At 36.1% G+C, this 21,145-nt stretch overlaps 1 protein-coding gene across 1 annotated transcript; it reads left to right on the forward strand.

Moving 5' to 3' along the window:
• Positions 1 to 4,020: 4,020 nt before the first annotated feature.
• Positions 4,021 to 5,817, forward strand: rgs16 (regulator of G protein signaling 16). The gene is made up of 5 exons (XM_038291747.1): positions 4,021 to 4,156; positions 4,373 to 4,441; positions 4,551 to 4,612; positions 4,760 to 4,926; positions 5,009 to 5,817. The coding sequence occupies exons 1-5, from the start codon at positions 4,113 to 4,115 to the stop codon at positions 5,216 to 5,218; spliced, it is 552 nt and encodes a 183-aa protein (XP_038147675.1). The 5' UTR covers positions 4,021 to 4,112; the 3' UTR covers positions 5,219 to 5,817.
• Positions 5,818 to 21,145: the final 15,328 nt, after the last annotated feature.

Raw genomic sequence — 21,145 nt, forward strand, 5'->3', positions numbered from 1 at the left:
CACTCACTAGCCCTCGGCCTCCCTCGCTACGCTTGGTATACAGTCTCAGAGTGCTGGATTTGGGGTGGAACCGTCCATGCATATATATATATTAGTGCTGTCAATCGATTAAATTTTTCACGATTAATCGCATCAATGCCTGAGTTAACTCGCGATTAATCGCATTTTAATCGCACATTTTTTTTCTGATTGAAAATCATTTAAATACTCTCGATGACATACAAAAAATACATACAGGCTAGGTTTGTGCCAATGTTCTTTTTTTTAAATGAAAACAGGTCACAGACACTGATTTATGCCATAGAAACATATGGCAAGAAGATGGGGAGGCATGTAGCAAAAAATAACAAGTATGTAGCCAAAAAAAAGGCCCTGAAAACAGGCTGATGTAAAAGACAGTCTTTACAGTCAATACAGTCTTTTGAACAAAGACAAGCATTTTACCCTACTGCTATAAAATGTAGTAGAGTTAACATTAGATGTTAATTAACCAAGATAATAATGAACAATTTTCAATCAATACATCAAAATCAATAGACCGACATCACTAGATGGAGGTAGTCTATGCTCTAGAAAGTTACTTTTCAGCCTCTTAACAAAAATGAGAACACACACACACACACACACACACACGATACTGACCTGTGGCGTACACAGACAGCAAGAGTGCCGTAGCAGATTCCATTTCACCTCAGTAATCTGTTTTCTCAGCGTATTTCAGGTTGCTACTAGGCACCAGACACTCAACTTGTTTGTTGGTGGTGGGGCTTAAAGAAAAGGCACTAGCGCCACGCAGTTTATGAGCGTCTTTTTCCCTTGAGGAGCTCCGCTCTTGAAGCCTATGGAAAATGCATAGACTGGGGGAAAATAGCCCCGCCTTCCCGCAGGCTGCAGCGGGATGTACTTGGAAAATTGTACCATAAAACCACATAGTGCTAATCTGACGTTAAAAAAATTATCGCCGTTAAAATGGCGTCGCGTTAACGCGATAATAACGCGATAATTTTTACAGCACTAATATATATATATATATATATATATATATATATATATATATATATATATATATATATGTAATGTCATCATTAGGAATATCTTATGATCTGCATTTCGGGGAGTTTTGGTTTTGTTTAGTGTAAGCTAAACAGAACCAAATCATCATCTTCTCCTTGGCATTCTTTGATTTTTAGTCATTGGTCTAATTTTCATTTTGCTTCATTTACGTTATTTTCTAGTTTTAGTTAAACCCTGATTACTCCTTGCTGCCCCTCTCCTTCCCCCTTTGCTGCTTCTGTCCACACCTTCACCCAATTAGCTAATAACTCCATTCATCGTTCTCACTCATATATACTCATCTGCAGCTCCTGCTGGATCCTCTTCACTCCACATCTATTATTCTCCCTGTTGGCTCCTAGTTTTGGTTCCCAGACTATTATTTCTGTATTTGTGCTTTTGTTATCTCTAAATTAAATTGGCAATAAATCATCTCTGCCTCTTCATCTCTGCTTTTGGGTCCTCAACAACATCCACTAAACTTAACAGAATATTGTAAAAGTGTTATTCATGGTTTTGGTAGTTTAAGTGTAAAGCACCTAAAGAGACCTTTAGTTGTACATAGTGATTGTGAGATGAAGCCTCATGAGGCACTGAACTGTTTGGACAAATTGGTTCAACAAACCACACATTTGAATGCAGCTTCATATGAACATGTCACTACCTACTGGATATAAAGTGCAACGTTTGCAATTGTTTTGCTTTTTTTCACTTAGGTTGTTGTCATTGTTCATAATTGGTGTGTAAAATGAAACTAAAATAAGGTTTTTTGTGTGTAAAATTTTTCAGAAAAGAACAATCTTTTAAGGTGCACTGTTTTTCTGTGATATAAACTCAAGCAGAGAGTGGAAGTGTTTGTGCAAGTTGGGCAATGATGACCAAAATTAGGGCGTTATCCATTTTTATTAAAAAATAATAGTTATCTACTGTTTGTGGTTTTAATCTGGTTGTATTGTATTGTATTGGTTGTATATTCCCAACCAATCATGTTGTTAAAACACATATAAAGTCTTAAATGGCCAAGTTCCATCCTTTATCATACATATGGTTGTTCTTTATATTCCTACCAGAGAACTTTGCTCTCAATCTGCAGGTTTACTAGGGGTTCCTATAATTTCTAAAAGTACTGTAGAAGGGGAAGCAGACACTGATGTCTAGTTGTTCACTCGATTGCTGATAGCCCGTTAGTAGAAGTACGGATGGAAGTAGGCAGAATGGTAGTTGGATGGGGGGGCAGAATGATTAGTCTTATTTATTAAATATGATTGTATGGATAGCTAAACTTTACACAACTTAATATGAAGCAAGCATTGTGTCATCCTAAAACATACATTGCATACACATCCAGTAAAAAAAAAGACAAATAAACATGGATCCTACTGTATTTCAGGCTGTAAGCTGAGTCAGAATGAAATCCAAAGTGAATGAATAAGCATTACACACTCTGCACGGAAGGAAATTGGAGAAGATTTAGAAGCTCATCAGCTGACTGTTTTTAGACATGAAAAGCCTGTGGCCTTTTTGACATCCTGGGCTGTCCTCTTAACAGCTGCTTTTACTCTAATTTCTTTAATAGAAAATACAATTCCACTTAGCACTCTTTCTGGCGTGTGATAAAGGAGTTCATTCACAGAAAGGATTTTACAAAAATATCTGTTTAACCTTATTACAGAGAGTAAGTGGGATGGATGTGCAGCTGCCAAACATAATAAAGGGGAAGAAATACCATTTTCAAGTTGGCGTGCATTAAGTTGTTTATCTCGGCTTATCATATGATCAAGATTAAAGAGCCATTTTAGGATCTATGATATAACAGAACAAAACAATGGCAGTGGCTCGGTTTGTTATAAAGTTTCTAATGAGAATGAGATTATGTTTGTCTATTAAGAAACATTCAAATCAAAAATTTTGAAGCAATTCAAAATGGCATTGTTTTTGGGGCTATGCTCTAGAGCTCCAAAAATGTGTATTTTCACCTATATGAACAAAAATTACATGAAACCAAAGCCAGTCTCTCAGATCCACTGAGCCTTTTGCGATAAAACCTTTTCTAAGAATCTTTTAAAATTTAAGTTTGATGTTTAAATTTTGTAGAAAAGATTTTTGGGAGACAAATTTTATCAGACAAGATCTGCTTCAAAGAGGACATCAACCTTGATCTCCACTATATTTTTTAGACAGATAGACTAAAATCAAGGCCATGAAATTAGATCATGCCATGAAATATTTTCTTTTATTAATAATTGATTTTTCTGGGAACAGATAATTTACCAGTGAGGGAAAAGGCTTGGAGCCACTGACTCTTTCATAGACTCAAGAAAATGTTTATTCTACCTCTTATGAAATGTTCTTGTCAAAAGTATGACAGGGAACTAAAGACTCAGTAAGGTTAGTCTAAAAAAATGAAAACTAAATCCAATACCTTTTTGTCCTCTAAAAAAGGCCTAAAATTTATGAAAGCTGTACTTAAAAAGAAAGAAATGATGTATTAGTTAATTCCACCATATAAATAACTCATTAAGTCTGTACACAGTATCACACAATATATGGATAATGTATGTAACACACTTTTAGTAATATTAATAATATGTGTGTTACATTATACAAGTTAAAGAAGGGATTTGTTTGTCTGTCTTGGAGAATCAATGAATTAATTTCAGACAGTCAGTTTAAGAGAGAAAAGTGAAAACAGCAATACAAATTTAGTTGTAGTTTTGGAAGGAATTAAAGAGAAAAAGCAGTCTATCAGCTACTAGAAGCTTTTATCATTTAACAGCAATTTCCCAGCCTTGTCCTTGCATGTTCTCCCCCATTTACTGCTTTCATTATTTTCCCTCTCCCTCTCTGTTTCTCTATGCCAGTGAGTCTCTCTACTATTGGCTGAAAAAGTTGATGACACATCAGAGGATGTGGGTGGTAGGGCTGTTGTGTTATAAAATCTCTGCCCTCTCTCTGCTTAGGCAGAGACAGTCAATTTATCTCCTGACTGAGTTTTGCTGAAAGGAAACTTAAGCACCATCAAACCGAGACAACCCCAGCAGCATTTCATATTTGCCGATATGTGTAAAGGACTTGCATCGCTGCCTAACTCCTGCTTGGAAAGGTACATTTACTTTTATGTAACAAACAATTTTTCAGATTATGTATACGAGAAACACATTTTGCATGCGTATGTGGGCATCTGAGAAGCTCAAAAGATTTCTTATTTAAGGTGTTTTATACTCAGTGCTCATATGTAAATTCTTTATTTAGATTTTTCTGAAAAGGAAAATATAGTGTTATGTTTGCTTTGTTTATTTATTTATTTTTTCTATTTTAGAGCCAAGGAGCTTAAAGCAAGGCTGGGAATTATTCTGCAAAAGCCTACTTGGAAAATAGGGAAAAACAAGTAAGCATTGCACATATATGGCATTACTGTGTTGAAATAAATGTTTTGATGTGTGTTACAAAATACCAGTTTTATCAAAACCATTTTTCTTTTTTTACACCTTCTTCAGACCCACCCTGGAAGAATGTCTCAAGTGGAAAGAATCTTTTGAAAAGCTCCTCTCCAGCAAATGTAAGTTCTAATTAAAATGTATATTTTCTATCATGTTTTCAATCTACTACAGTGTGTGGTTTCCCATAAATTACACACATACACATTTATTCATGCAGTCAGTGTGAGTCCAGGTATAATTACTTATCTGATTTCCTCGCTTTGCAGATGGACTGTGTGCCTTCACAGCCTTCCTGGTTTCTGAGTTTAGCGAGGAGAACATTGCGTTCTACTTTGCTTGTGAAGATTACAGAAAAACCAAGTGTCCTGCTAAGCTACTCACCAAAGCCCAAAAGATCTACAGTGAATTTATCAGCAGTGAAGCTCCACGTGAGGTAGGGAGAAACAGAGTTAACGAATATCTCTTAAGTGTTAAAAATAAAAAATCTGTAATTGAATTTCTGTCTTCTTTTGTAGGTAAATATTGACCATGAAACCCGAGACATAACCAAAGCTAATATGCAAGATCCCTCGCCATCTTGTTTCGACCAGGCCCAGCACAGGATCTACATGCTGATGGCTAAAGACTGCTATCCTCGCTTCCTCCACTCTCCAGCCTATAAGGATCTACTGTGCCAAGCCAAACCAACCACAAAAAACACCATGCCCCAAATGGAGAAGGTGTGAAATCACTTGTCTGTGATCCTAAAAGGGACTTTAGGCACCCTTAAAATCTAAACACTATTAAAAGACACAGCATTTGTTGCTGTGTCTAGAAGCTGGTGCTGTGACACAAGAGAAGAGGCAGAGATTGCTATGAGGAAAGTAGCAGCAAATAGGCCAGTGGTTCAGATTCTGTTCCTGCAAGAGCAGGACAGTGAAAGGGATGAGCAGCTAAATGAAAGGTTGAAAGCTTTCGTCACAAAGTTGACAAACGTGCCAATACAGATGGAGATCATTTAGCTCAGTTATAAGAAAGTTAAACTTAATTGAGTGAATGACAATCAAAGAGGAACCGTTGATGAAGCACTTTGATCTGCCATTAGGCAAACATTTTTTTTCTTGCTAGTGTTGTGCAATTATATTTAAGAATATATGTTGTTGTTTCTTTTTAATGTATTGTACTGTATAAAATATGTATTTATTTTTATTTATTTGACTGTTGTGTAACTTTTGCATTTTTACTCAGAAGTTAAAAAACTGCCAGTTTAATTTGTATTGTATTTATATTTGTATATTTTTTTTAACATACAACCAAATCAGTAAAGGTATTTGGGAAATAACCAGTATATCTGTATGTTCATTAAGTAAATTTAAGGTCTAAAAAGGAATTTGTAATTTTCTATTTATATTGCTTGTAGAGCTAAATATTTAGACTCTATAGGGAACCAAGAATGACAAAACATACCACAGCTGAGGTGTTTCAAGTATCTTGTTTACCCTGACATAGATGAATTATTGACTTGCAAATAGCCAGAGACTTCCCCATGCAATATTTCATATTATCAGACATAAAAAAAGACATTGACATGCATTATTTGCTGCCCTTTATGAGTTATGCTGTTGATGGTGTCATGATTAAATGTTGTTCCCCTTGGAAACAGCTCAGCTCAGTGCCATAAAGAACTCAGACAGTGGCACTTTGCTGCTATGGGTTATTGTCCTATATCTTTTAAATAAGAAGTAGCTTTCTAGCAAACAGGAAGCAGAACTGGGGATGTGACAGCAATAACGTAATGTGAATAGCTGTAAAACTTTAACAGTACCTTAGAGACTGTTTGCATAGGTCATCATCATTAGGCAATAAATGATTCTGAAGCTGCCACCAGGCTGACACACAGCCACAGCCTCACGCAAACCACAATACAGCAGAAAAAAATGAGTCACACCCCTTATGTCTTTTCCTATATAGAATTTACTGTATGCTGTTTTATATGCTGTCACAGTTTTTTCTAAAGTATCCTTTAGAGCACAGAACGAAGCTAAATGTCAGGTTTGTGTATTCAGATGTCATCAGCATAGAGTGGAGCCAATATTAGGTGGACAACAGGTGGTCTGTGGAGCCTCATCTATATGTACATCTCATAATGCTGCCTGCTCTCCTATAGTAACCTTCTGACATTTCTATCCAGATCCATGCACAGCCATGACCACCTTATACTGACTCTAGATTTTGTGGGTTTTAGCATATAATCCATACTATTATGGACATCGTGCATAACAACCTTTGTGATATAGCTCTCTGTAACACAATAGAGAGAAAGCTTGGTTCATAAGGGCAAAAAACAGAATATGTCCTAAGATTTAAATCAATCGACAAAACAAAACTAACCCTTAACATATATGAAGATATAATCTTTTATTTAGTCCTAATGTCTGGCTGTGCCCCCTCTGTGGCAACACTTGGCATCAATTGTTTACAATAAATTACAATGAAATACGACTGTGGAGAAGTTTAAACAACTTATCGTACTTTAAGAAATTCTAAAATGTGACTACATTAGAGGCTTTTTTACAGTCTATAAAATGTATGAAGTCACTAAAAAACTTGGTGTAATGCTGCAAAACCCATCCATCCATCCATCCATCCATCCATCCATCCATCCATCCATCCATCCATCCATCCATCCATCCATCCATCCATCCATCCATCCATCCATCCATCCCAGGTGGGCCAAGGAGTTCACAGGTCAGCAGAGAGAAATTGTCCCTCCAGCATGTCCTGGGTCTTCCTCTTGTTCTCCTTTCGGTGGGACATGTCCAGAACAGCTCACCAGGGAGGCGTCCAGGAGCCCACCTAACCAGATGCCTACGCCACCTCAACTGGCTCCTTTTAACATAGAGAAGAAGCAGCTCCTCTCTGGATGGTCAAGCTTCTCACCCTACCCATAAGGAACAACCCAGACACCCTGTGGTGAAAACTAATTTTGCCTGCTTGTATCTTCAATTTTGGTCACAACCCAAAGCTCACGACCATAGAAGAAACGTTGACAGGAGACATTGTGCATCTAGCCAAAGACTTCCTCTTGTAGTATTTCACATATAACACATAGAAAAGAAATTAAAAAAGCATATATTTACTGCCCTTTATGAGTTATTATGATGTAAACCCCAAATACATACAAAGCTCAAGCTCATAATTTATTTTTCTGAAACTCTCCCCAAAACCATTTCCATGATGTTTTGTGAGGAGAGCTCTTGAAAAGCATTTTGGGATATATCTTTTTGTCTAGTGACCATGGTTACACACAGCTTTTCATGGTGCACTGTGGGAAATTTTGAGTCCACTAGACATTCGACACTTCTATACAATCGTGTAACATAGTGCTCTATATAGGGGTTAGGGTGAGCGTTTGGACATAGCCTATATCTCCTAAAGCTTGGTTGAGTCTGCTCGGTCGGCATGGCGTGATTTTGTTAGTTTAGGCTTTTGTGCTCCTCCGCATAGACTCAGTGTGGACAGAATTTCCAGATGGAGCACCTATGAAAATTTCTCAACTATAAGGACGGATCTGTGTGGAAACATGGTGATGGATCAGCAGCTCCTGCCTGTGAGGGTTTTCAAATGTAAAGATCTTCAAACATCTTGGGATGTACCTTATAATTGTAACTACTATCAACAGATTGTGAAGAAGCTCCAGGAAAGAAATTAGTGTCACTCTCAAACAGCATAAAAAGGCTTTGAGAAAGTTGCAAATGGGTGTGGTTTGTATAATGTGGTGTTGCCCCCCCAGTCAGAACGGGGGGAAGCCAGAGGGAGTTTAAATGCATGCGTCAAGCATAATTAGCCCTTTAGGCTCCACCCTAGCTGCAGTTCTTTGGAAATTATTTAAGTGACACTTAAGTGTTTGATCACTTTCGAGAAACTCTAAACCTCTAAGCATCACCAAGCCTTATGTGAGCAGGTGTCACCAGATCCCATTTCCACAGACAGTACAGGAAGTAGCCCTTTCCTTCATTAGACTGCACATCTTCTGGCTCCCACCAGTTTCAACCAGTTTCGGAAAATCCAATTTGCACACTTATTCATATTTAACTGTAGTTTAGGGTAATTTTGATAAAGGTGTTAGTTTGCTGTGCTTTAAGAATGTTGATATCTAAAAACCTGAATTTAGACCATTGACTTTTGGAGCTTTAATAGGTAAGATACACTCTAACTTTTTCCCTCTTGTTTTAATGCCCAAATAAAAAAATAGCATTGGGCCCCAAGCTATCACTCAGCTGATGCAACTCCTACAGACAACAAATGCTGAAGTCAAATCTTTTTTCATTTTAAGCTAACCGCAAACTTTGAAAAGTTGTCTTAATCCATTAATTATTATTCCAAAAGAGTTTACAGTAATAAGCATTTTTTTTGTCAACTTAATTGTTTCATCAAAGCACACAGGATTAATTCTAATCCAGTTAAAGTCAATCTAATTCAGCCAGAATCCAAATTGGTCATCTTTATTGCAATAGCTCATTTTATTGAGAAATCTGAATTTAGCTACATCTTGCACCAAATACATTTAAATTACCCTGAAATTCATTTTATTAGTTCATGCTTGGGTCTAGAAAGTGTATTGAGTTTTCTGGTAACTTTGTATTTTCAATGACACATGATTTTATATAACTTTTCATTGCAGTATATATTCAACTTATAAGATACTTAAATTCTTCACAATGTGCGCCAAGGTTGAACATTTAGTTGTAAAACTATACTGACATCTAGTGGGTTTATGGTCAAGAGCACATACATAAGCCTCTCCCATCCTATCTACGATTAACAACTATGCATTAAAAATTGTAAAAGAATAATACATAATATATTTTCTATATTTATATTTTTGGCAAGCAAAACATAAGTGTGAATAAACGGCAATATCCATTAATTTAAAGTTATGTGTTAGAAAAAAACAGTAAATGTTCATTACTTTTATATTTACACATCAGACTGAGAAAAAGTTTAATTGCAAAGTTGTGTTTGCTTCGTAATAAGTAGCTACACATAGACAAACATACATATCACATGAAAAATTGAAATATATATTTTATAAAAAGTATATACAATATGTATATATACAAGTTATTTATGAATGTTATGATGACACAGAAGAGTAGTAAAACTTTTTGCAGAGGAAGTGCACAATAACAGGTATTATATAAGCTTACATGCAATATAAGTTGCCAAAATAAATGTTCTTGTACAGTTGTTAGTTAAAAAAATATAACAGTAAACATCATCCAAATCTTCAGATATTTTCAAATTTTGATTTAAAATCTTAACATTTCTTGTGATCTCTTTAAAAATACAATGTTTGGAATTTGTTTTAAATCAATTATGTGACGATTTACAAAATTGTACAACAGACATACAGAACCCTCCACAAGTATTTACAACCACATCCCTTGTATAAAATAACAAAATAGCCTCGGAATCATATGCTTTATGAGTACTTGGTGAAACCAAAATGCAATGGTATGCCACATATGCAGTGGAGTAAGCTTTGAGGATTTTTTTTTTTTTTATGTACCTTTCTTATAATCCTCCTTTCTATGTATGGTGGTAAAATAAATGTGGACGCTTTTCCAGCTATCCTGCTACTCTTTGGACAATTCATTACTAACAAAAACCAAACATGTGCTTTACCTAAACAGAACATTTTTTCATAGCATTTTAGTGACATTTATTCACTAAATGAAATAACTACAAACTACAAATCTAACTTTCATTGACACTTAAATTTTGAATTAGAAACTGAAGTTGTTGTTGTTTGTTAATTGTTAAGAGCATCCACCATCTTTGTCACCAATGGAAAATTTTGTTTTGTTTCCTCACTTTGTAAATGCTTTAAAGGTCACTTTCTTCTACATTAAAACATAAAAGTCCAAAGTTCAATTTAATTTACTTTATACTTCTTTATCTGTTTGTTCTTAACTTTGAAAGGCTTTTATATCTGACCAATGAACCTCATTAAATTTTTATCTTTCAAGTATAAAGTGCTGACCAGTTAAAGGTTAGCGACTAATGCTTATAATAATACATAATTCCTAGTCTTGTGGCAATGCATCATCCTGATACTTTGGTTTACTTTTAATTATTTATTTATTTTCAGATAGATCTGCATAAAAATCTGCATGATCTGCATGATTTTGTTTTTGTTTTTGTTCTTGTTTTTTTTTTTTTTTTAAATAAATGTGTGAACAAAAATACTATATCTAGACAATGGCTGTCCAGTCATCAATTTTATGAATTTTATATCAAATTATTTTAAACAAGATAGAGCTAAATTAACCACCTTAAAGTTTTAACATACACAAAACTCAAAGGAATTGTTAGCTTTTTGTTCCTTTGTGTGTTTTTTTATCAGTGTGAATTTCAGCAAACCAAGTTTGCAAGAGAGGAGTTTAAATGTCATATTTATGCTCAGCATTAGGTGGCAGTATTACCATCTGAATACTCTTCCTTGGGCAGATCTGTTCTGTTTTTTTTTTTTTTCTTTGCAATGTATGATTCATTAAAAATGGCAAATTGATTTGCACAGCAGTATTCATGCTTGAAAAAAACCTTAAATGCATAATTAAACTAAATAAAAAGCTAATACATGGTGAACATGAACTACCAAAAGCAAAATTGTGTTTTTCCAACAGGGATGATATTGTTGGTGTATGGTGTTGGCTAGGACTGTGGCAGCAGCATTTTAGATAAGCAGAAGCTTTCTTGTTGATCATTTACAGACCCAACTCCTGAAGTGCGACAATTTAAAAGGTTGTATTAAAATGATGGATTTGAAAATATAAATGAACAGCCATAGATCATTTTAATATTTACAGCTTATTAGTGTTTTACAATGATAAACCAGTTATCTGTTTGTGTGACCTTCAATCATCTGGATTACTTTGCGTTGTTGAGTGTGTGTGGTTGTGTGTGTGTGTATATGTATATTTTTGTTTGTGTGGAGGAACCTATATGTAGAAAAAAGTGTGTTTGTGTTGAGAGAAGGTATGTGTTGGAGTTTACCACACTGAGGAGGTTTTTGGTCAGCCACACACCTGCTAAGAAGCTGCTCCTAGAAATTGGCAGCTCCTTAGTCAGAAACATGGTGTTAGAGACTCCGGGGACTATGTTCAAAGTTTTTCCCTGGAGCCAGAACAGGAAACATCAAATCCTACCTAAAACTGCTGGCTAATGATAAGGTTAAATCACTAAGTTTTTTATTCACGCTGGTGGTTATGACAATCTGTGATCAGAGGTCATGAAAATTTGTGTTTCGATGTGCAACAATGTTGGACTCAAATAATTTTCTCTGGCCCACTCACTGATCTAATCAATGATAACATGCTTAGCTGCATGTAATTATTGAACCGCTGTTTAACAAGGTAGTGTCCTGAAAATTATGTAGGCTGCAGTACATCTATAAATGGCAAATGAGTTTATCAGTTGTGGACCTAATTAAAGACATAGCCAGGTTTAAGAGCTTGTAGTAGCACCACTGATGAAAATCACTAATGATATTCTCATGGCCTCAGATAATGATTTGTATCTGAACTTGTCCTGTTAGATCTTAGTGCTATATTTGATAAAGTCGATGAATTAAAGATCCCAGTGCTGATATTTCTGTCCTGGATGGTGTTATTGCCAAACAGGAACAGATGAGGTGAAGCAACCATCAGAAAAAGCAGAGAGAGAATAACGTCAGGGATTGAACTAATATGGAGGTCTTCAACAGTGGGTCTGTGACCACTAGGGGGTCCACAGAGGCACTAAATCAGGCTCGCGAAAGTTTCCGAATTGACATCAGTTCAGGGATGTGACCTTATTTGGTCCTGGCCTGTACTTTTGTCCCGCCCCGAAATGAATAGAACATGAATAAAGGTAGATGTAAGACATCAGTTTAGCTGTTTAGCCTACAGGTAGGTTTACTTCTACAAGAATTGCAAAGCAGGCCATTTCTCTATTGAAAATTAGCCAGATCCACGGGCGTAAATCTAGTGTTCCAGGCTGCACGAAGAAATGGGAAATTTTTCACAGTCTTCCCAAGGAACCGAAGACTTGACAGACATGGATTATTTTTGTGTATCAGAAGATCCCTGCAAAGTTTGATGCTCAGCTGTTCATATGGCTCCAAGCATTTTACCGAAGACAGCTTTCAGTATCAGACAGTTCAAAGCAGGATTTGCTAAACTTCTTTTACTTAAACGAGGGGCTGTTCTGACCGTAAGGCCATCGCATCTGCAAACTGTAAGTATGATTCTGTCACTAAGCTGTTGATAGTAATGCTAGCATATCTATGGTGACCATATTTGTTTTTTTGTGTGTGTGGGTGTGTGTGGGTTGGGGAGGTGGGGGGTTGTTCAATTCTAAGGATCCTAGGCATATTATAGCTTCATTTCAGCTAAGAGAAGTGGAACCTGTTTTGGTTTTTATTCTGCTGTATTCCAAATGTATAAAGAGTGAATGATTCATTAAGGTATTGTATTCATCAAACCTTTGTTTTAATACCTTGTCATTTAATCTAATATTGCCTTTTCAAATTTAGCAGATAATCTTACCGAATTGTTTTCTGATATCAACAATTTGTTATTCTTTTCGAAAAACATTCTCTACAAACCTAAGAGATAAATACCATTAAATTAGCAATTACTGAAATACTCAGACTCCATAACCGTTCAACTTCAGCCAGGAGCCTTGCCTTGTCAGCAGTCTGAACGTTTTGAATTGCTGCCATGTGATTGGCGGATTTTGTTCTTTTGATAGGAGATAAACAATATTTCATAAATTGTTTGCTTAAAAACAAAAAAAAATGATCTTTTGATGTTAGGAAATGATATAATAAACATGAAGAAACTTGTTTAATTTCTACTATTATTGCCTAATAACTTTAAAATCATACAGAATATACGTCATAAAAACACCCATTATCTTCATTTAGCTGTGCTGAACCCCTTGTTCCTAAGATTAAAATAGGTGGTGCTCATAACACAGTGTACATATATTCCATCAGAGATTATACTATTATGACCCACTGTGGTCATAAAGACAAGAGCAAATCTGGAGCAAATGACCCTGTGTGCACATTCTTCTGTGCTTTGTCTCCCCCAGGACCAAATGTGTAGTGCGTACGTACCCCATTGTGGACTGAGCCTCCTAGGAGCCTGCCTCTGCTTCCTTACCCAATCCTTCAGGCCTGATGAGGCCAACAAGCTGTGGAATCTCACAACCTTTGACAAAAAAATTTAATCACATAAAAAAATCTTCGGTTCATTTAAGAACCAGAAAGAATTACAGTAGCATTTTCGTACTTTTTTATTTTTTTATTAGTTTTTCTTTATAATTTTTTTCATAGGAGTGAATCAAATAGAGTCATCTTTAATATATAAATATAGTAGATTTCCATTATACAATGAGAAACGTTAAAGGAACTTTTCATTAACTTTGTTAACCATTAAGACTTAAAAAAAGAGATCTAGACAATAAATGAAGGAGCATGACGTGAAGAGAACAGGATACAGAGGGGTTGCATGGTAACAGTGGATGACTGGTGGAAAATAGAGAGGCAAGACTGAAGGCGATGTGACAGTAACAGTTATGATCCGGCAAGCGTGGGAAATCTCCTGCCGTGGGTCCCTGGTGAACAGATGAAACTGTCCTTTTTGGTGACTTTCAGTTCCTCTGGGTTCACATCCTCATGTCTCCCCAGGATTAAATACGCCCTGGAAGCAAAGAAAGCTGTTGAACCGCTTTCCTCATTTGGCTGTATGAAACAGGAACATTTCAGGACACATTTTGTTGAGTGCCTGTGGCTACTATCTGCTTGCACATATTATTTATATATATATTTGGATAAGCTCACTAGCAACCAGCTTCTTTAAAGGGCATACATTTTTTTTTTGCCAACACTTATTGTTGGGATGTCAGTGACTGTAACTGAAAAAATGTCAGATCAGCAGTCTTTTCCATAATGTGTAGGCGACATCATGGGCAAGACAACAACAAAAAAATCTGTAGTGGAAATAACTTTTCATTAGCCTGGATTAAATAAAAAAAAATTGAGAAACTAAATATATTATGATAAAATTTAGATAAACATTTAGTCAGAAGTAGGCTACCAGATGTTTGGTATTTGGAATACAGAGAAAATAATACCGGCTGTTCTGTTATGGGTTTTTTTTTTGCATTATTTTACTTGATAACATCATTATCTACCAACATCTAGCAAATTGCAATGGTTGCCACATCATTTCTGTACATATTTTTCACAAACTGCTAGAGTGTAATTTCCTCTCTCAAAAGCTGTGCAGAAAGCCATTGTAGGTCTTGACAATTTTCTATTGTTAAAAAAAAACATGTCTATCAGAACTTTCTACAAATAATGCTGATACAGAACATCAATGTTTATTTAATATAACTTTAAATACATTTTGATTGAATAAATATAAATGCCTGTCTGTCTGTCTGTCTGTCTGTCTGTCTGTCTGTCTGTCTGTCTTTCTAGCTATCTGTCTTTGTTGAGAAAAAATTTAAGTTAACAAACCAGGATTTAGAATAATGCAATGTAATAAAATGGAATTTTGAAACAGAAAAAACAAATGATTCCTCTCCTTCACAGATCTTTGATTTTTTTAAAAGACCTCATGCAGGAATCCACCATACCTCTACGATGTAATTCAGCTTACTTTGGATTAAAATGCAGTTTCTCTATCTTATATTGTCTTTGCTCTTATACCTTACCCTTCACTTTTAGATGCTGCTTAACCTCCAAGTGTTCAGGTAATGTTTATTCTTGTTTTAAGGAGTTATTTTTACATTACTTATGTGTCTGTGGAATTTTTGTGGTTATGTATATATTTAGGTAGTTTGGAGTAAAAGAAGTAATCAAAAGTTGTTCAATATTGCTAATGTAAGCACAGTTATTTGTTGCTGAGGCTTTTGTAACACGTGCTTGCAGAGGGGAAAAAAAGTATTTTTGGCACATCTTATGATTCAGAGATGCTTGAAATATAATAATAATATAATAAAGTAATTTTCTCATATTGTATATCTGTGACAGATCCCTTGATGGTGTTAAATATCAGAAATTAATGAGTAAATGAAGATATGATCTAGGTTAGGCAGGAAAAAATGTGAGCGATTTGTAAAGTAATGAAATAGCCGTTATTCAGGCAAGGTTCAGATGAGGCCAAAACACAAAGTTGTTTAATTTGTCAGTGGTTTATTTTGTTCTTAAAGAGGAACGATTATGTAACATAATCTGGCCAGGGTCAATGGTCTGGAAAGTTCTGACAGCTTGTAACACAATTTGCATCAGCAAATAACTACCACAGTAGATTATTGCAGGACAATGAGGACACTTCAGTATCATTACTATGCCTTTATATATATATATATATATATATATATATATATATATATATATATATATATATATATATATATATATATATATATATATATATATATATATATATATCTTCTGTTGTGATCTGGACTTGAAATTGTGTGTTCTATAACATGAATTACACAAGTTCAAATGTAAGCACATCCTATTTCATCTGTAAGGTTTTATGCCCTACATATTAGGATATACTGTATGTGTTAATTTAAAAGCCTTAAAGTTGCCTAAATTCGGGGGGAAATCTGAAATAGGTAGTAAAGCAAAAGTGCCTTATTTCTGACCCAAATATTAGCTCAATTTGAGGTATAATAAACAGTTTTTCAGATCAATAGACAACACATATCAATGCTCCGTGCAGGCTGCTCTTCTCAAAAACTTGCCTATGTGATCATATGTATTGTCACAAACTGAGTCATGTGACCCAGTATGACCCTTTATGGTTATCCGAGTTCACCTAAACAAGAGAGTTCACAAAGTCAAACATTGTTAGACAACGTAACACTTGCACTTGATAGGCTTGTATACTGTTGTGTTTTCTACATTCTCACTTGGCTCTACATAACCTATATTTTTTTTTAAATACCAACACAAGTTTTAGTGACTGTTAGCAGGAACACCTAAAGCTTCAGATAAATAGGCTGACAAAACTGCTGTTTTTGTAGACATGTTTGGGGAAAATGATCAGTTAATCAATACAATTGATTTACAGCATCTGCTTCTTTAGTTGTCTAAATTCCAGTCCAAACAATTGTTGTTTTCAGGGTTTGGATTCCCACTTTGCATTTGCTTACACTTTAAGACATGTAAGAAAAAATGATTCTGTCACAATAGAATAATACATGTTTTCATCCTTTACTTTTACATACACAGTACTGTAAGTAGTTCAAGGTTGTTGGCCCATTTTTCTTCCTTTTTATTTTATATTTACGTGAAGGAAATATAATGGGCCAGCTGGCTGTCAAAATAACTGACAAGCTCTGACAGTTGGTTGCTTGCCAACTCTAATTCCATTATTCCTGTGGGAATTACATTAAATGAATTCTCATTAAACTTTGAGTTGGGAAAAAAGTACAAGGACAACCATATTAGGGAATAATTTGTGAAATGTAAAACCCTGTAGCTTTAACTCATTCTATCTAAACCTCTAAATTATTGGCTATCATTTATCCCTTATGTTAAATATCTAGTGAATAAGGTTCCTTTGATATATTTTCTTTCTGTCTTTGTAGAAGTTTGTCAAAATGTGTGTAAGATTTTTAAAATTGTTTGTTATACTTTTTATCATTATACTTTTGTTTTAAAACAAAGTATAATGGAAACTTAAGAAGCATCACATGTTTAAATTAATTGAGTTATATTTAGAATGAAACCATTTAAATGATATACAAGTAAACTGGTGGTAGTGGATTTGGTCATCTGATGATCCAATCTATAATAGTTCTAAGGCAGGAGATGAGGTACTGAACAGACATGACATCAGGTCATCATAGGGCTTATTAAAGACTAGCATTCCTTATTTAATTGCTGTATTCATTCCTTCAGAATATTTCCTAAAATGTCCCTGATTTCTTTGTGTTTATTTGTAAAAGTACCAACAATCCATACAACCAGCCTGTTAAATGTCATTATACTAACAGCATTAAATAATCATTAAAATAATGTAATTATATTGCATGTTTTTTTTCTTGCCTTTGTCATGATCCTATTTAAGATTTTGTTTCAGGTGTGAGTATTTTCCAGAAATGAGGAGCTGTGGTTGTGTATTGCCAATTCCACAGCTGTCTGCAGTCTCCTAATCTGGTTGCTGAGGGTCTAAACCCGAAATCCCACATCCTCCGTGACCACACCGCTCCGTTCCGCTCTGTTCAGCTCCAGACTGCCTGCGCAAAGCAAAGCCTACAGCCTCTGCAGTTGCTCCCATCCTGCTCTGCTCCAACTTCCCTGGAGCTCGAGGAGAGCATGCACAATATTATTATTATTAAAGTCATAGGAGCAAAACATGTGGAAACGAACGCTTAATTTCATATGACATATTAAAAAACTTCCCATCAGCATATGTGCAGTTTCTGCCCAAATATTATCTTTTCATTGTGGATTTTTGTAACAGGAATAACTAGGATATTCCATGGCTTATAAGAACTATGTTTGTTCTCTACTTCTAAACTCTGCATCTCTTCATCCATATCTGCGATAAGAAGTTTGTTTCAAAGTTGTGAGATGCACTCTTAAAGGTTGTTGTGACTGGATTTGATTAAACTTTTAAGCCTCTCTGTATAAAATAAATATTTTGATTGAGATGAGAAATCTGCTCCCAGGTATGTTGAAGTACCAAGAGTTTGCATCCAATGATTTAATTAAATTGTTTTAGTTTTGGGGAATATATAAGAATTATGCTCTAATTTGTAGTTACCGAGCTGTCGTTACTATATTTTAATTTGACAAACCAGATCTTCTCGACATTTTTTCTCTTGTTTGGTGCGATTTTAATAGTGGATCTTGACCTGGCTGGACCAAAAAAAAACTTGGCTCCGTATTTTGGAGAAGGAGAAGGCCTACGTGGACGGGACGGAGCGATGACGGAGGATATGGAATCTGGGGGTTAGGAGTTGTTTGACCACCAGCCTTTGCCTGATCACCAGGCTTTCAGAGTAATCTCCTTGTGGAAGCTCTTTGAATGTTTACCTTTTCACTGTGCAAGGCTGTTCATGTTCATCTGCTTACATTGTCTCGAGCTCTCTTATTGTACCTCCCAGGTGGAAGGCTTTGTTTGGATATCCTGCTAATTTTGGATCTTTCCAGCACAAATTCTCTCCAACATTGTTTTATTCCCCTCAAGTTTCCTATTTTTTAATCTGGTCCAGTAATACATTTTTTTTTAGAAATTTATAGAAAGAGTGTAATCATCCTGGTCCTCTGTGAATGGTACAGTATTTAAAATTGATTTCTATTGAATAAGAAAACACCGTTTTCCTTTAGAGTTTGCACACAATATTAAGCCACAATGTATTTTAGAAATGTACCTTAAAGGACTTTGTGACCTAGAGTTGATGCATATGAGTTATTTTAAATGATTCCCCAGGCCAGTATATAGCAATATACAATATACAGCGCTTCACACTATCAATGCTTAGAACGGGGCTCCCCTCTTGAAATACAGCCCACTGTATGTGAGTTGGGAGAAGACACACCATGGTTGGCAAGTTCATATGACCTGGAAGAACGTTTCGCATTACGGCCACAGGCTCGGAAAAAGGAAAAAGTTTAAACCTTCTGAGGAGGCTAAAAAAAGAAAATGTGAAAGGGATTGTGCACTAGAAAAAACAACAGTCGATCTGGGAAAGGAGTTTTTTATTGGCGCAGGCCCCAACTTTATTATTAGGCTTGTAAGTTAACGCTTTGCTCTTAGTATATAATCATTTATCTTAGTTATTATTTCAAAATTTTAATAGAACCAAAATAGGTGAAGAGAAAGCTAGCAGGCTACAAACAAAAGCAAACTGAGATGCCCCGTCCTGCACAGTGGATTATCTCTGGAGCTCCTAAACTAGTCCTCCGCTCCGTGTGGTCCTGCTCGCCCTGGTGGTGCTCTCCAGAGAGTAGTAGCATTTTCTCCTAGTATCTAGTCATATATCTTTGTTATTATTTTTTATGCTTAGCAGAATTAAAATACAGGCAGAGAAAGCTAGTAGGCTATAAACAAAAGCTAACCGAGAAACCCCATTCGACCCAATGGCTGTTCACTAGAGCTCCGCTGATGTTCCTTCTCGCCACATGCCACGGTCTGACCAGCCCCGGCGGTGCTCTCCAGAGAGCAGAAAACGTTTCTCACACCCTCCGAGCTGAACCTAGATGCCTAGCGCGGCTCCCAAACAAAAGACAAGGGCGGCTGGCCGGCTGATTGTATGTTGACTTTTGACAGTGCTGTGGTGCTTTTGACCACTGGGATCCTAGAAGTGAAAGTTACAAGTCTAGCACCCCTAGTGGCCAAAACGTACATGGTGTGCCTTTAAATACTTATACGGTGTCCCTTTAAATACTAACAATAATAAAGATGAATGAATAATAAAGCTATTAACCTCCTAATAATTCATTGGGGAGCCGGGAAACAGAATTTCTATTCTTCTGTTAAAATGCTAATGACATCAAGATGACATCATTGAGAGCCTAACAGGTAGGGAGAATGACTCCTTAGTTAAATGTGGAGTTTCCCCCCTAAAACCCAGTAAGAGGGCCCACAGGGCAATTCTTTCAGGGGAATAAAAGGACAAAATCTTGAAGTTTTAAATAAAAAGAATAGAAGTTTTTTTTTTCATTTTTTGCATATGTGATGATATGTATTGATATGTAAAAGTGTTTTTTGAAGTAGAGAACAGCAATTGTTCAATTTGGTATATAGACAATTTCCTGATTAACATATTTTATAAAACACCTGAACTGACCGTTTGTTATTTGTTTTTCTTTTTTATAGCTAAATGAGAGGGGATGGCTTCACACTGCCCTGCAAGGCCTTTAAAACTGGGTTTGAATGTCAAAATGATATTCGTGCACCTGGATCGATATTTATTTTTCATTATGTTCATGGTGGAGAATCCTGCATCACAGCAGTAGTCAAACATGCTGAAAACGGTGTCATCTTTGAGCACGCCATTTCACTTTTCTTCCACCAGTTCAGCGTGCTTCTTCGTGCAGCCCAAACTTTCTCGGCTTTCTTTTTCTCATCGTATTCTCCTACTTTCCCATCACCCGGCTTGCAACAGTTCTAAAAGTGACTCGCCGCAGTGACCCAGACTGACAGCTCATTGGCTAATTTGTTTCACGTGTAGCATGGTCCCGGCACTCCGGAAGGCTTTACAATATTAACAGCAGAAGCAGCACAAGTGAAGTTAGACACTGTTGTTGGACGACATTTTGTAATTTATAAATTTTTTAAATCAGGTTGGGTCCGGATAAGCCAGCAGGTGGGTCCGGATCAGGACCGTGGTCTGCTAATCTGTGACCTCTACCCTAGAGTTTGCCTACAGAGGTAACAGGTCTGCAGACGACACTGTCATCTTGGCCCCTCACTACATCCTGAAGCACCAGGATTGCGCAGGTACTTATGTCAGGATGCTGTTTGTGGATTTCAGCTCTGCCTTCAATACAATTATCCCAGCTCTGCTTCAGGAGAAGTTCTCCCAGCTAAGTGTGCTGGATCCCACTGTATGCTGATCAGAGCCCAGCTGTTTGAAGGCGATTTTAA

Source organism: Cyprinodon tularosa, unplaced genomic scaffold (genome assembly GCF_016077235.1).
Source record: "Cyprinodon tularosa strain WSP-4 unplaced genomic scaffold, ASM1607723v1 ctg30, whole genome shotgun sequence".
NCBI classification, from domain to species: domain Eukaryota; kingdom Metazoa; phylum Chordata; class Actinopteri; order Cyprinodontiformes; family Cyprinodontidae; genus Cyprinodon; species Cyprinodon tularosa.

Coding starts and splice junctions, on each gene's coding strand:
- rgs16 (XM_038291747.1), top strand. CDS start 4,113: ATGTGTAAAGGACTTGCATCGCTGCCTAACTCCTGCTTGGAAAG. Junction 4,157..4,372: donor CCTAACTCCTGCTTGGAAAG/GTACATTTACTT, acceptor TTTCTATTTTAG/AGCCAAGGAGCTTAAAGCAA. Junction 4,927..5,008: donor GCAGTGAAGCTCCACGTGAG/GTAGGGAGAAAC, acceptor CTTCTTTTGTAG/GTAAATATTGACCATGAAAC.